Source organism: Microtus oregoni, unplaced genomic scaffold, assembly GCF_018167655.1.
Source record: "Microtus oregoni isolate MIOR12 unplaced genomic scaffold, Mior012 000002F_ref0000024, whole genome shotgun sequence".
Classification (NCBI taxonomy): domain Eukaryota; kingdom Metazoa; phylum Chordata; class Mammalia; order Rodentia; family Cricetidae; genus Microtus; species Microtus oregoni.
This window is the reverse complement of record NW_024543061.1, coordinates 24,038,215-24,053,785: the sequence shown is the minus strand read 5'-3', so window position 1 is coordinate 24,053,785 and position 15,571 is coordinate 24,038,215. Positions and strand designations below refer to the sequence as shown.

At 46.2% G+C, this 15,571-nt stretch overlaps 1 protein-coding gene across 1 annotated transcript in view; it reads right to left on the bottom strand.

Annotated features, from left to right (window-relative positions):
• LOC121443276 (meiosis 1 associated protein) overlaps positions 1 to 15,571 on the bottom strand; it is a 77,894-nt gene that overhangs the window by 11,651 nt on the left and 50,672 nt on the right. Inside the window, exon 6 of the mRNA XM_041644986.1 lies at positions 14,786 to 14,927. Coding sequence (XP_041500920.1) covers positions 14,786 to 14,927 — 142 coding nt within the window. The remainder of the gene's footprint in view (positions 1 to 14,785; positions 14,928 to 15,571) is intronic.

Sequence of the window (15,571 nt, the reverse complement as noted above, 5' to 3'; positions counted from 1 at the left end):
TTCTTCTGGGTACAGCTTAATGATCCATTATGGGAACCAGAGAGAAGGAAGGGGAGATGGTTACTGACCTTGGGCTGGCAGGAGTAGAAGTGACACCCTTACAAACCCTGCAAGGAGGTCAGCTGGGTATTTGTTATAGCCAGTAGGGACCTTAGTCTGCGGTTAATGAAGCATGGCCGGGTGTGGAGTGAGGCAGGCACAGGGAGCAGGGGGGAACAAACACCCACTTAGCCTTGCTTGTGGAAAGAGATTCACCTCCTTGGTATAATGCACCCAGGAAAAGAAACACCAAGCTAAGCGTATGCTGGGCCTTTGGAAATGGGAAGGCAAACAAGAAAGAAATTGGGTTTGTTTAGCATTTGCTTTCTCTCTCACCCCAGCAAGGAAGGAACCGGGAAGAGAGAAGCTGCTGCTCTAGCACACAATACTCTTATCGTGGTTTGGATCTAAAATAACTCCCACAGACTGTCTGTAGAAATCTTGGTCCTCAGTCGCTGGGACCCTGCGGCAGAAGCTAGAAACTTTAGGAGGTGGGGTTTAGCTGCAGGAAATAGGTTACCTCGGGGAGTGTCCTTGGAAGTTAGACCTTACCTTGGTCTCCCTTCCCGTAACCTCTCTGCTTCCTGTCTATCACAAACTGAGTGATCTCTGCCACGTGATCTTTCTCACCCTGGGCCCAGAATCAGCTGAACCCAGGACTATGTTCTGAACATTGAAACTGTGATCCCAAGTAAGTTCCCCTCTCTTGATTATAGCAGGCATTGTGCCATAGCGATAAAAATCTGACTAATGAAACCATTCTGCTCTCACACTGGCCCCCATAATCATGGTAAAAGATCCCCAGCCCTCTAAAACAGATTACCCAGTCCTCGCAGGTGAACATTCTTCAGGACAGACAACAATGCAAACTTTTATACATTTAAAAAGACTGAATGTTCCAAAATGTGTTCTTTAACCACAGTAGGAATGAAACTAGAAATCAGTACCGAAAGCATCTTGGGAATTTATGAATATGTGCAGACAATATGCTTCTATCTGTACTTAACTGAGGAACTCACAGGAGACGTTAGAAAATTATTAACTGTGAATGGAAATTAGAACCTAACACAGCAACATTACCGATGACCTGCTAAGGCAGGGTTTACAGAGAGACAGGAGAAAAGGAGCCACCGACTTTCCTAGCTGTGAACACCGTGGGCCGCAGCAGCCACTGGTCTGCAAGTCATGCCCACTGGTGTCATAGTGGCACAAATGTCATCAAAGTAACAAGGCCCACTTCACAAGCTGAACCTGTACCTGACATCATTACTGAGGCCAAGAACCTACGACTTGACAGAGCATAGGCTCTAGGGGAGAACCTACTTCTATTACTCTGCTAAGTGGACATTGTTATGGTCAAAATAAAATGGCGATGTTCCCTGAGTGGCTGCATTGGGCAGCAGGCCACGAGGAGCTGTGGTGGTAAAAATGCTGCAGTTCTGGAGTGGCCCAGGGCCATGAGGGGCAGCAGATCCCAGGCAGGGAGCCTCATGGTGGGTGAGAGACAGAGACACACCAGGAAGAGAAAGTGGGTATTTATTTAGTGGGTTATGGAGGGGAAGGGGGGAAGAGGAAAAGGGAGAAGAGTGGGGGTAGGGTAAGGGGAGGGGAGAAGTGGGAGAAGGTAGAGAGGGTAGAAGGTACCTCTTCAGGAGACTGAAAGGGAAGGACTAAGGCTGGAAGTGGAAGATCAGCTTGGCTCAGCACTGGGGGGGGGGGGAGGAGATGGAGTAGATGGGGCTTATCTCTTAAAGAGACAGGAGAGACCACTACAGACATAGTATTAAACCAACTCCTGATGAGTTGTCCTTATACCCATAGATTAGAGTGTATCTCTGCCCTCACCAGAGAAGTTTCTTTTTTTTGCAGTAGGTAGTGATTGACTCAGAGACCCACAACTGGTCAAGGTGTAGAGAAAAAGAGACTGTGGACATTTGTATCATACTCCTCCACCCAAAGCTCAGGGCTGGCAGTGGAAGAGAGGGGCAGAAAGATTGCGAGCCACAGGGGTAGGTGACTACAAGGAAACTGCCTTCTGCACGTAGCAGGGGAGTGGCACATACAAATCCACAGCAATTGAGATAGCGAGCAAAGACAAGACTTGTTTTAATGTGCATAGGTGTTTTGCCTGAAGGTATATCTATGTGTCACATGCACACCTGGTATCTGTGAAGTAAGAAGGCATCGGATATCCTGGAACTGTAGTGATAGAGGGTTGTGAGCCACTATGAGGGTGCTGGAACTGAACTTGGGTCTTCTGTAAGAGCAACAAGTGCTCTTAACTGCTGAGTTATCTCTCCAATCCCTTGGCTTAATGTTTAAAAAAAAAAATCAGTCAATAGATTATACTATACTAATAAAGAAAAAAAAACTATATAATCATCCAGTAGATTTATTTTTTTTTAACAAAATTCAATAACCTTCCACAATAAAAATGAACAACAAACTAAGAGTCAGGATAGAACTTCCTTATCTTGACAAAGTGCTAAAACCAAAATAAAACAACAAAAATGAAAAGGAACCTCATAGCTGTCTGCTGTAGTGGCTCATGGGAAGCTGATGTAGGGGGATCACAAGCTGAAAACCAGCCTGGGCTGGAGAGTGAGTTCCAGTCCAACCTAGACTACAGTGTAAGACTCTGTTTCAAAACAAAGAGGCAAGCAAACACCCCATTCCTACAAAACTTCAAAATTCTAACTCACAGTGGTAAAAGGTAGCACACTGTGGTGGCTTAAATAAGAATGGCCCCACAGGCTCTTGTTTGAATGCTTAGTCACCAGGGAGGGGCACTACCTCAGAAAGTCAAGGAGGTGTGGCCTTGTTGGAATAAGTGTGGCCTTATTGGAGGAAGCATGCCATTGGGGGTGGGCTTCGAGGTTTCAAAAGCTCAAGCCAGACCCAGTGGCTCTCTCTTCCTGCTGTCTATGAAAACAAATACAGAACTCTCAGCTGGTTTGCTAGCACCAGCATGCCTACATGCAGCCATGCTTCCTGCTAAGATGACAATAAACTAAACCTCTGAAACTGTAAGCCAGCCCCAATTAAATGTTTTCCTTTATAAGAGTTGCTGTGGTCATGGTGTCTCTTCACAGCAATAGAACACTGACTAAGTCTTATCCCTTGTCTACATTACTGTACCGGGGATGTGCTGAGGCCCAGAGGTCTTTTAGGAGGTTAGGATTCTGGGTGTGACCGCAGGGAAGAGGCATCCATGCAGATACCAAGTATATTAACAACATGGTGCATGGGAACCTGTATTTTCTGAATTTGATTTAAGAAAACAGCAAGGTGACAATTATCACAGCAGGGAGCTGTGAGGGCCAAGAAAGATGTGACAACAGCTACAAGGATGGAAAAGGATAAACAAACAAACCAATGAGTGGGGACAAGGTCTGACGGAGTGGAAAAAGCTTCACAGTGAAGACATTTAAGCAGAACCCGGGAAACATGAATAAAACTTTGTCAGGCGGACAGAGGCAAGAGCACAGTGCGAGCATGTGAAATCAGTTAGCGTATTTGGGGAACACTTAGCAATTTATTAATGCCTCTGGAATGGAGACTAGATGAGGCTGGGTGAAAGATGAAGCAAGAAAAGTAGACCAGGCTGGCCCACAGGAGGCTCTGGGACTCCATGCTAGGCTGCTGCCTTCAGAGTTCTTCCCCACACAACCTCCAGATTCTAGGCTCTGCCCACATTCTATTTTTTTTTTTTAAGGTTCTTGACCTGCCATCACCCCACTCTCTTCTTGGAATCTTGGTCTTGACTCTTGGCCTCTACAGCCAAGGCTTTCCATCTCCACACCAGCTCACAGCCCAACCAGCCTGTAGCCTGCGTGCTCAGACTCCTGCTGGACGTGTCCTGGCTGGAATGCTGTCATTACTGTGGCCAACTAGGGCAGACATGGACTGGAAACTCAGGAATGTGTCTCTCGAGACGCCGACATTTGAAGTAGGAAGCTGAAAGACTTCGGGGCTGTTTTCATTACTTTTTCTAGTTCACACAGACCCGACTTTGTCGGGAACGAGGATGTGGACAGTGAGTCACTCGCTACATAACTGGGACTACACAGCAGTCTTCGGTGATTGGAACAGCTTTTTCCTGGCAAGGGATGGATTCATCTCGTAAAGACTTGGAAAAAATTAATTTTATTTACTTATGTATTTATTCCCTACCACATTTCATAAAATTGTTGTGCAAACTTAGAAAAAAAAAGGCACCAGCACATAAAGACCACATGATGAGTTAAGGAGGGAGATTGGCTAGAGGAAGAAGCTAAGAACTGGGCAATAATGAAGCCAGGACCAGGGACACTGCCAGAAATGCTAGAGGTCCCTATGGTTCTCCTTGACAAACAATAAGGGAGACTTGAATGGATGCCACCAAGAAGCAATGTTTCAGAGACCACCTGCAGTCAACATGACAACGCACTCCTCATGGCTGTAGAGTGGTTTAAGATTTGGGGCCTGGAACAAGCTTTCTGGGTTCAGTCCTGACCCCACCATTTCTCGGCACCTTAGTTTCCTCATCTGCCCGACAAGGATGGCTTTTACGGAAGGGAGAGTAGCCCACTGGAGCAGGTGGCTCTGGCAGCCTCGCCTTTCTCCCCCATTCCCTCTGCCTTGCTAAAACTAGTAGATTACATTCCTCAAGCTGGCCACCAAGGTCCATTCCACTATTTGTCCATTCTCCCTCCTGAGGCTGACTGCCAAGGTCCAGCTATCAAAGTATGGAAGTCCAGTAATCAGAAGCCTCCTTGGCAGACTTATTAACATGCCCAAATAAAATTAAATACTTCATCCTCACGTGGGCTTTCCCATTTCACTTTTTTTTTTTTTTTGAGACAGGGTTTCTCTGTAGTTTTGAGGCCTATCCTGGAACTAGCTCTTGTAGACCAGGCTGGCCTTGAACTCACAGAGATCCACTAGCCTCTGCCTCTCGAGTGCTGGGATTAAAGGCGTGTCCCATTTTACCTTTATAAACCGCCATGTTCTTATATGGCTGTCTGTCTCCCCTCTATCCAGAGGCAGTCCTCTGTGCCTGCAGGGACAGATATCCCAGCCCCTTTCCCTTGTTCCCTTCCCTTTCTCCTTCTTCCTCTATCTCTGACTTTTCTCTTATTCCCTGTCCTCTATCCTCTGGGGCAAATAAATCTCCTTTGTGTTGAGAACTTGACCTTGGGGTCCTGAGCCAATACTTTTCCTTTCAGTTATTTTATAGGATGGTTATGGTAATAAAGTAATACTTGCAAAGTACTTGGAACTGTGTTAGGTACAAAGTCGGCATAACAAAGAACTACATTTCTAAAATTAGCTACGCATAACAGTGTATATGTTCAATTCCAGAATTCAGGAGGAAACGGCATGTGGATCCCTGTGAATCCAAGGCCAGCTTGGTCTAGATAATGAATTCCAGGCCAACCAGGGTTATGTAGTGAGACTTCTTTTTTTTTTACCCCTAAAATTAAGATGAATTTAATTATTAGTTGCTTCTTATTTTGTTAAATGTAAAATAATTGGGTAATTTTTAGATATAGGTCTATAAAAGCATCAAAGGACGCTGTAAGGACGCAGACACTTAGGATCTGGATTAATCTAAGAGTGAAATTGATGAGACTGTAGATGTTGGACAGTTTGCTCTGGGAGTAAAACCCTCCATCCTAGAGGGACGCTCCATAAGATACAGGAGTCAGAAAGGAGGTGAGACAACAGGATAGTCTAAGGGAGGTGGAACACTCCACTCCATCCTTCAGGGATGGTCATTAAGTTCAGGAAGTAAGCACCTTCAGGAAGTCCCTGAAACTGACCAGACTCTAGGCCCCTTTCCCTCAAGCACACACACACACATACACACAGATACACACACACACACACGCATGCACGTACACACACATGCATGCACACACACACACACGCACACACACAGATACACACACGCACACTGTAAGAACTGTTGGAGATACCCTGCTTACAGGAGGCTCAGAAGAAGCAAGCCGCCTGGATGAAGCAGAGAGCAGTCTAGTTGCCTGGAAGAAGCATAGATCAACACTCTAGGCTTGCAGATTTTGTGAGCTGTCACCCATGCTGGGGTGGACTTTTGGTGATTTCTGCTCCTGTAAATAACCCCTCACCCATCCTCTTGTAAGTAATTCCAATAAAACTCATTGGTTCACCAAACTGAGCGTTGGTGGCATCTGTGCTTCGGTCTGTCATCAATTTCCTATCTAGGATAAGGAGATGTTTGTTCATGTCTCCCGAGAAATGCCACACAACACTGGAGAATACCTATATTCCAGAAAGACTGGGTAAAGCATTTCTGACGAAAGCAAACACTCAAATAGAGGAAAGTAACCTTTGGGGAAGACAGAAATTGGAGTGGTTCCCAGAAAAACCTATCAGGGACTGGAAAGCACACATCTGACTGAAGGTGACTCCGTCTTAGAGTGCACAAAATGCAGCTGGAAAAGTTACACATTTGCAGCTGTGGAGTCTGTCGGGGTGGCACTAATGGCGAGGGTTTGACTATCGCAGTGTGTATTTTGTCCAGAAGAGCTGCTCTGAGTTAAGGCTGGAGGAGAGGGAGCAGCGAACCAACTGCCCTGCGCCTTCACCTGTGGGGAAGTTCACAAACCTGAAAGTGAAAACCTGGAGTCAACTAACTGGCCGGGGACAAGTTTGAAAATGTGCTGTGCAGGTAGTCAGAAGGCAAAGGGGACTAGTGAGCACGTGATGGGGTCACTTCTGCATTCAGAGGTCAGCGCCGGCTGCTTCTCCTTCTGAGGACAGTCAGAAAAGCTTGGTTGTGTAGAGAGGCCGTTTGGAGTGAGGCATTGTCAAGGTTTGAATACAGGGCGATGAGAAAGGGGCAGCATGAACAGGGGAGGATCAACGGCGGGGAAATGTAATGTTCTTCATCCATTTGATTGGAAAATACGCTACGTGAAGGAAATAATGGGAGATAAAGCTGGACCTTGAATACTGGACTAAGAGGACTAAGAAATACAGATAACAGTCTCTAGAGTGTGTGGGGGGGGATCTAGACAGAGGAGGGAAATTACACGGCTTCATTTACCCTGAGGGCATATGTGAACTCGAGTTGAAGGGAATGGCGGTAGTGGTGGTGAAGCTCAGAATCTAGATTCCCACCTGCTAAGAGACTTTCGCGAGGAAACAGAGCGACTAGCAGATCTTTTGGTAAAGACCTGGGGGTGTGGTAGGGTGTGGCTCCAGCCAGTTTTCACTTAGAACATTTGTGATGTACTGGGGTTATATGGGTCAGGAGGCAGAAATACTTGAGAAAAGCTAAGAGTGTTTCAGCAGACGTGAGGGGCAGTGGTTAGAGTTGAGACCTTTTAGGGTGAGGGGACACACACAGTACACCGGGCTTGCGGTCGAGAGCTCTGGAGGACAGACTGAGCTGAAGCAGGAGGCTGCCCAACCATGACACAGCACAGTACCCGAGGACTCTATCTGCCTGGTCCAGAGAAGGGTGAGCCCTCTCTACCAACTCCAGCCTCTATAGTACACTTATACACAGGGGTGGCTTTCATTAAATAGTGCTAGACATGAAAAAGAGAGAGAGAGAGAGAGAGAGAGAGAGAGAGAGAGAAAGGACCACACGTTTGAAAACCAAAAGACAAACAAAAGGTCATCAGGCTTGACCTGACTTGTATAAGTTCTGTAATCTCCACATTTGTGGTCACTCTCTCTCTCACACACACAGACATAGACATATGCAAGCAAACAAATAAATGTAATGATAGTAGAAGAAAACAGAAAGAGCTGGACACGGTGGTGCATACCTTTAATACTAGCCCTCAGGAGGCAGAGGCAGGTGGAGCTCTGGGAGTTTGAGGCCAGCCTGGTGTACAGAGTGAGTTTCAGGAAAGTCAGCACTATGTAGAGAGAGACACTGGCTCAAAAAACCAAACCAAACCAAAAACCAAAAAACCCCCAAGAGAACAGGAAGAAACAAGTGGAAATTATAAAAGCACTAACCAATAATGCTGCAAACCACGTGGCCAATATGCACCAGGTGCTGTACACATCTGGTTATCCTCCCTCCCAGACACGCAAGGCCCACCTTATAGCTTCTGTTAGACATGACAGAGACAAGAGTTACTAGTGGGTCTCACATGCGCCTCCCTTTCCTTCGCTCTCCCTGCTGTACTGCTCACGGGAGAAGCTAGCGCTGGACTTGAATATTTTACACAGGAGCTGGCAGCGAGGCGGAGTTCACGTCAGAGAGCCAGTTTAGAATACGTGACTGAGTGGGAGGAGGAAGAAGAGGAGCAGGGCCCCAAGGATGTGGTGAGAGCCTGAGCATGTGCACGCTTGTGTGTAGAGGGCCCAGGGTCAGCGCCAGGTTACAGATAATTAAGTGGAGGAGAAAGAACTGAGAAACGCCACTGTGTTTATAAGATGGCTCTTCTTTGAAAACACATTAATTAATTAAAAAATTACTTTTGGGTCAGTGTCATCTGTGCAGAGACTAAACCACATGGGGCCACTGTGCTTGTCAGAGTTATGAATACATAAATACAGCATCGTTAGAGATGTGTCTGTTGCTTAAGTTCACAGTCAGGAAACAAGGAGCAGGGCTGGAGGCATCAGATGCAAAGCACAGGCTTTCCTTGAGCAATAGGGATATTTTCGCCAGAATATCTTAGAAAACTTCCCCAAACCACTCAAAAGTGGAGGTACTGGGGCAGGAGAGATGGCTCTGCAATTCTAAAGTGTCTGCTATTTAACAGAGGACTGGAGTCTGGATCCCAGCACCCATGGAGCAAGCTGGGTGTGCTTGCAAGGATCTGTATCCAAGCTCTGAGGGGGCGGAGGCAGGAAGATCACTGGGGCTTTCTGGCTTCCTGCCTAGTCTAGAATTCACAAACTCCACTTCAAGAAGAAATACTACCTCAGATGAAAAGGCAGAGAGACATAGGACACTGAAGCTCTTTTCCACCCCATCATCCCATACATCCATACCCATGCATATAAACAACTATTTTAAAAAATAGAGGTAACAAAAGAGGGGAATTTCTGCTCTGAGCCAAAATTTGACTAAAGCTGAGGATTTGGTTGGGGAAGTGGGGAAGTGACAGAAATACCAGGAAAAGGCAAATGTGCCGTTCAGGATTTTAGGGTAAGTCACATTTACACCTCAACCTTTAAATCAAATCAAGGACATAAAAAATGACTTGAAATATGCTTTCTCTAAAAGGGAATAGAATACATAAAATCTAATTTAAAAAGGCAAGTGGGAAGGGTTCACCAAGGAAGCACCATTTGAGTTGAGTCTTTCAGGTTAGGGCAGGATTTGAACACATGGAGATGAGAGAAGAGACAGCATGAACAGAGGACCAAGGAGGAATCTAATGCTTCTTATTTATTTTGTTGTAATATATACTATGTAAAGAGATAATGGGTGATAAGGCTGGACCTAGAACACTAACTAGACTAAGAAATACGGGGTATTAGTAGCAGCAAGATAGTGTGTGTGCACGCACATATATATGCATGTGTGTGCTTGTGGTGCTGGGGATCAGATCTAGGGCATCACGCACACCAGGCAAGTTCTCTCTCACTGAGCTACAATACCAGGTGCAGACACAAAATATTTTGAAGCTAAAGATGACAGACTCAAGGCTATTCTTCAAGGTTAGTTTATGGGCATTACCATAAATGACACCGAGAAGGGGAAACAAGGACAGCATCTAGACCAGTGAAGAAATAGCTGCAATAGCAAAGCACAAGCAAAGCAGGATTTGACTAGCACAGTGAGGATATAGGGGAGAGAACGTGCTGGCAGACCAGGACAAGCAAGGCTCACTAAACCAGTGGGTGTAGGCACATGAGAAAATGTGATAGCCAGAGGACTGCCTCAAGAAGGTAATATGAGGGCTGGAGAGATGGCTCAGCAGTGAAGAGCACTGACTGCTCCTCTAGAGGGTCTGAGTTCAACTCCCAGCACCCACCTGGCAGCTCACAACTGTCTATAACTCCAGGATGCAACACCCTCACACAGACATACATGCAGGCAAAACACCAATGCACATAAAAATAAAAATAAAACAAAAAGAAGGTAGTTTGAGGCTGGGCACGGCAGTACACGCCTTTAATCCCAGCATTTTGCAGGCAGAGGCAGATGGATCTCTGTGAGTTCAAGGTCAGCTTGATCTACATAGTAAATTCCAAGTTGGCCAGAATTATACAGCAAGACCCTGTCTAAAAAGGAAAAAAAAGGAAATAAGTTTAAAAAAAGAAAAGGAAAAGTAATTTAGTGTCAATGTGCAGGTAAAATGGAGCTAGAAGGTCAGGTAAGGGAAGTTAGGAGTTTATAAAAAAGTTGTGAGACAAGCATTGGAGACAGGAAACAAGGACATCTCCAGGTTAGGGGAGGACAACTGATGTGGGTGTCCTGGGGTGACTCGAGTGTAAAGGACACCACAGCTGAAAGTGGCTGAGGTTTCAAGCGTGGGTGGCTTAGACAATGGTGGGTGCTATTAACAGAAAGACAGAAGTCAGAGGCAGAAATTGGCTGCAGTGGAAACATCGGTGCGAGGAGAGGGCACCAAGGGCTCTGGGAACTGAGCAGTCACCAGATTTGAAAAGAACAAACAAGCGTGAGAATATAAAACGAAAGATGGAGGTAAAGTTTTATAAATACGGGGCAGGGGAGATAGATCAGCCATTAAGAACTCTTGGTATCCTTCCAGATGACCCAGTCTGGTTCCAGTACCCATGTCAGACAGGTCTCAACTTCCTGCAGCTCCAGCTCTGGTCGCTGTGGGCAGCCAGACAAAGGTGATGCCCTCACATAGATATACATACATACATACATACATACATGATATGCATGCACATATAGATATACAGTGCACACATAGATATATGTGCATACATAGATATACATGCATATATAGATATATAATACATACATAGATATATATGTGTACATGTTAATAAAAATAAATGGGGGCCCTCATTAGCTTCTTGTCAACTTGACACAAGCTAAAGTTATCTGGGAAGAGGCAACTGAGAAACGGCTTCCATGACACTGATTGGCAGGCAAGTCTGTAGGGTGTTTTCTTGATTAATGGTTGATGTGGGAGGGCCCAGTCCATTATGGGTGATGCTTCCCCTGGGCAGGTGGTCCTGGGCTGTATAAAAATGTAGGCTGAGCAAGCCATAGAGAGCATCCTCCGTGCTCTCTGCTTCCGTTCCTGCCTCCAAGCTCCTGTCTTAGGTTCCTGACTTGGCTTCCTCTGACGCTAGACTGTCAGCTATAAGGGAAGCCTTTCCTCTCTAAGTCACCTTTGGACTATGTTTCCTCCTCTCTCCACTCATGCTGCAGGCTCCTGCACGCCACTGGGCTAGTCTCCAGTGTATCCAGCCATTCACAACCGTGCCTTGTTTGTCTTTTACATTTATTCACCTCCCTAACCCTATTTTCACAAGTTGCCCAAACTTGTTTTCCAGATTTTTGTTTTTATTAATCCCAGTATGCAGCAGACAGAGACATCTCAGTGAGTTTGAGACCAGCCTAGTCTACATGGTAATCTCCAGAATAGCCAGGGTTACATAATAGAGAGAACTTGTCTCAAAATACAAAAACCAACATCAAAATTCCTGTACTCTCAGCACTGAAAGCAACACTAATCCTCAGAAAGCATAGAGGCCATCCTCAGTCACACAGCAAAAAGGTCGACCTGGGCTACATGAGACCCTGCCTTAAAAAAAAAAATCTTATTGTATTATAATCAGGACCTGCAGACTCAGGCCTGGCCTATCATTCTAGCTACTTCAGGGTGGCTGAGACAGGAAGGTCTGGGATACAGGCTTGCTTGGGCTGCAGATTAAGTTCAGTTCCCTGGGTAACAGAACTGAGATTTGTCTCAGAACAAAAATAAGTAAATAGATAGATAGAAGGAAGGTTGGGGACCCAAGAGAGGGATAGGGTGTTTGACTAGCGTGTGTGAGATTCTGGATTCAATCTCCAATATGACAAGAAGAAAAAGGACTGAAAGAACCTGGGAGAAGCACCTGCTGAGCGATGGATGCTCAGAGATTTTGAGGAAGTGGGTGGAGCACACAGTAAACTGAGCTGCTGGGCACTCACTGAACTGATTGATCTGTGCTCTGCAAACACAGGAGGTGGGCATTCTTCAGACCAGAAACAGGAACTCGGTGGGTGGGCCCCGAAAGGGAGTGTGAGCTTTGAAACAGAAGTCCTCTTCTGATAGTGGAAGACACAGTGCTGTGCTGCCCTTCCATCTGGAGCCATCCCGCCTATCTGCCACTAGTGCCCACCTGGTCGAGCCTGTGCTTTTTAGTTTTAATTATATGTGTGTGGGTCTGTGCAAGCGAGTGTGGGTACCTGTGCAAAACAGAGGTGTTGGGTCTCTCTAGAGCTCGGGTTACAGGGGGTTGTGAGCAGCCCAAGGTGGGAGCTGGGAACCGAACTCAGGCCCCCTGGAAGAACAGCATGTCCCCTTAAACTCTGTGCCATCTTTCCTGCTCCAGGTGGATTATTTATTCAGTATCTCGTCTTGGATTCTCTTCTCACTTAGTTTATTTTGATTTAAGTGTGGCATTAATTTTCTTTGTTCCTTTTTTTAGGTTTTTGAGATAGGGTCTCACTCTGTAGTTCTGGCTGGCCCAGAACTTGCAATGTAGACCAGGCTAGTCTCGAACTCACACACATTCACCTGCCTGTGCTTCCCAAGTACTGGGATTAAAGGTGAGCGTCACCACACCTGGTTTCTTTCCTTTTTTTTTTTTTTTTAAATTTATGTGAACGCACATGGGCCTGTGTATGTGTGTGTGTGTGTGTGTGTGTGTGTGTGTGTGAGTGTGTGTGCATGGTGTGTGTCAGTGGAGACCAGAAGAAGGCATCAGACCCCCTGAAACTGGAATCACAGGAAGTTACGAGCAGTCTGATGTGGGCACTGAGAACTGAACCTGCACCCTCTGCAGGAGCAGTAAGCTCTCTTAGCTGCAAAATTATCTCACTAGCGCCTTGCTAGTTTTCTTTTTCTCTTAAAGATTGCTTATTGTAGCCGGGCGGTGGTGGCGCACGCCTTTAATCCCAGCACTCGGGAGGCAGAGGCAGGCGGATCTCTGTGAGTTCGAGGCCAGCCTGGTCTACAAGAGCTAGTTCCAGGACAGGAACCAAAAGCTACGGAGAAACCCTGTCTCGAAAAACCAAAAAAAAAAAAAAAAAATTGCTTATTGTGTAAAAATTATTTATTGTGTATGTGTATAATTTGTGTGTGTGTAGAGTTAGAGGGCAACCGTATGGAGCTGGTTCTCTCCTACCTTAGCCTTCTAAGTCATCTGGCCAGGCCACATTAGTTTTCCATGCATGTGCTGTGCTTTCTATTTGCTTTTGCTCCACGGCTGGCATCTTGATGTTCAAGGCAGATGCCAAGCAATTGTTGGATATTGCATTTACCCCTCTCCCCACACCCCCTCCTTCCCCGAGTTCTAATTGGTTATATATGCCCACAAATGATTCTATGTTGGGTTTTGTTAACCTTGATTTCTGATGCTCATGCAAGACATGTATGTGTTTCTATCTCTTCCATTACAGGCTGTTTCTTGAGGACACAGCTGTATCTATTATGCTACCACTGAATGCGTATCTAGGGCTTCATACAAAGTCTGAGATGGATCGGGACTAGAGACTTCTTCAAATGACCTGTGATGATGAGCACAGTGTTAGAAAGGCCGTGGGACTTTAAACATTTATCATTATTATCGTGTGTGTGTACATACAGTGTGTGTGTGTGTGTGTGTGTGTGCAGGTGTGCCACAGTGCCTGAGTAGAGGCCAGAGGATAATTTCCTGAGTCCATTTTCATTCTCCACTGTGGATTGCGGGAATTGAACTCAGACTCACAAGGCGTATGTGGCAAGCACTTTTACCCACTGACCTGTTTTTTTGAGCCCAGAAAGGAAGTAGGTTTCAAAGCAACATCACTTACATCTAAAGTTTGTAGACTAAGGGGTTCTGACTGATTTCAGGAAGCATTCTGCTACAAACTTTATGTTTGTGGGCAGTGCTTGTAACTGCCACCCCAAAACTGACCTTTCCTGACAGAGAGATGATCTGAATTTCTGTTTCTAGCCATGCTATCGATGAGAATAGCACCTGGGCCCAGTGAAATGGCATGGTTGGTAAAGATTTTTGCTGCCAAACCTGAAACCCGAGTCTGATCTCCAGGACCCACAGGGCTGAGGGGCAGCACTGACCCCCAGAAGTTGTCCTCCCCGCTCTCCGCTCTGCACATGTGCCGTGGCATTCACTCACCCCCCTCACATGCTCACAAAATAAAAAGATCTGCTATGCAAAAAAAATGGCATTTGTCTCACACTCGGGAGCCAGAGGCAGGGGGATCTCTGAGTTCGAGGCCAGCCTGGTCTACAGAACTAGTTCTAAGACAGCCAAGGCTATGTAGAGAAATCCTGTCTCAAAAACAAACAAACAAACAGAATAGTGGGCAGGTTCTTTGGTACCACACTTGATCAGTTGGTCAGACTGTAACAGGCCGATGCCTGAAAAGCCATCTGGTAGAGTGTATTAATGTTTCCTTTGTGTTCATCTAACAAAAGTATTGTTAAATTTACTGTAAAATTCAGTGTTTCCAGTTTCCCCATCCTTTCCAGGGTTGCTGCAGGTCTGGGGTTAGGGAGCAGTGAATGGCTGTTTTTCTCTAGTTGTTACTCTTGCCCGGGCACAGGACACTCACCAGCAAGCAGTGACACAGAGCGTGGAAATGTTGCTGATTTGTCTCCAGCTCATCCCAGTCCAGCTTCCAGCAGCTCGTGGGTCTGAGGATGAAGGGGAGTCCGTAGGTCAGGGACTCACAGATCCCACTGGATGTTAGAGCCCTGGAAAAGAAAGCCTTCTTAGCGGTGCCAGGACCTCTAACCACACCCAGCTCTGATCTAGGACTGTCTTGGGGGAGCTGATGGATCAGGGTGTGTAATTTAGAAAGTGCGGTCAATAGCACGGAATCTGGCACACTGGAAGTTCTCAGAGCTCAACAGCCTTCGCCTGGGGCCCTATAGTGTGAGCTGAAGGGAGCAAAGTCGGGCTTTCCCATTGTCTGCCTGAGAGTTGGATCCCCTGAAGCAGCACTTAGAGGAGTGGTAGGGTTAAAATAGACCTGGATATGCTTTGTCCCTGAAAGGCTCATTCCCATACTAACCCCATGGCTTTCGGCAAGTCCACCGGGCGGCTGAACGTCTTCCCCATACTAACCCCATGGCTTTCGGCAAGTCCACCGGGCGGCTGAACGTCTTCCCCATACTAACCCCATGGCTTTCGGCAAGTCCACCGGGCGGCTGAACGTCTTTGCATCAATCTTGCTTTTCTCTGCACACAGAGCCCATGTTTCCAATTCCTACCTATATCTCCAAACCTTCTGTGGTAGCAGCTCTACATCTGCCCCTCTGGATTCCACTTGCTGAGAGCCCAACCTTACTGGTGTTTTGTTTTGTTTTGTTTTGTTTTGTGACATGCTTGTAACTGC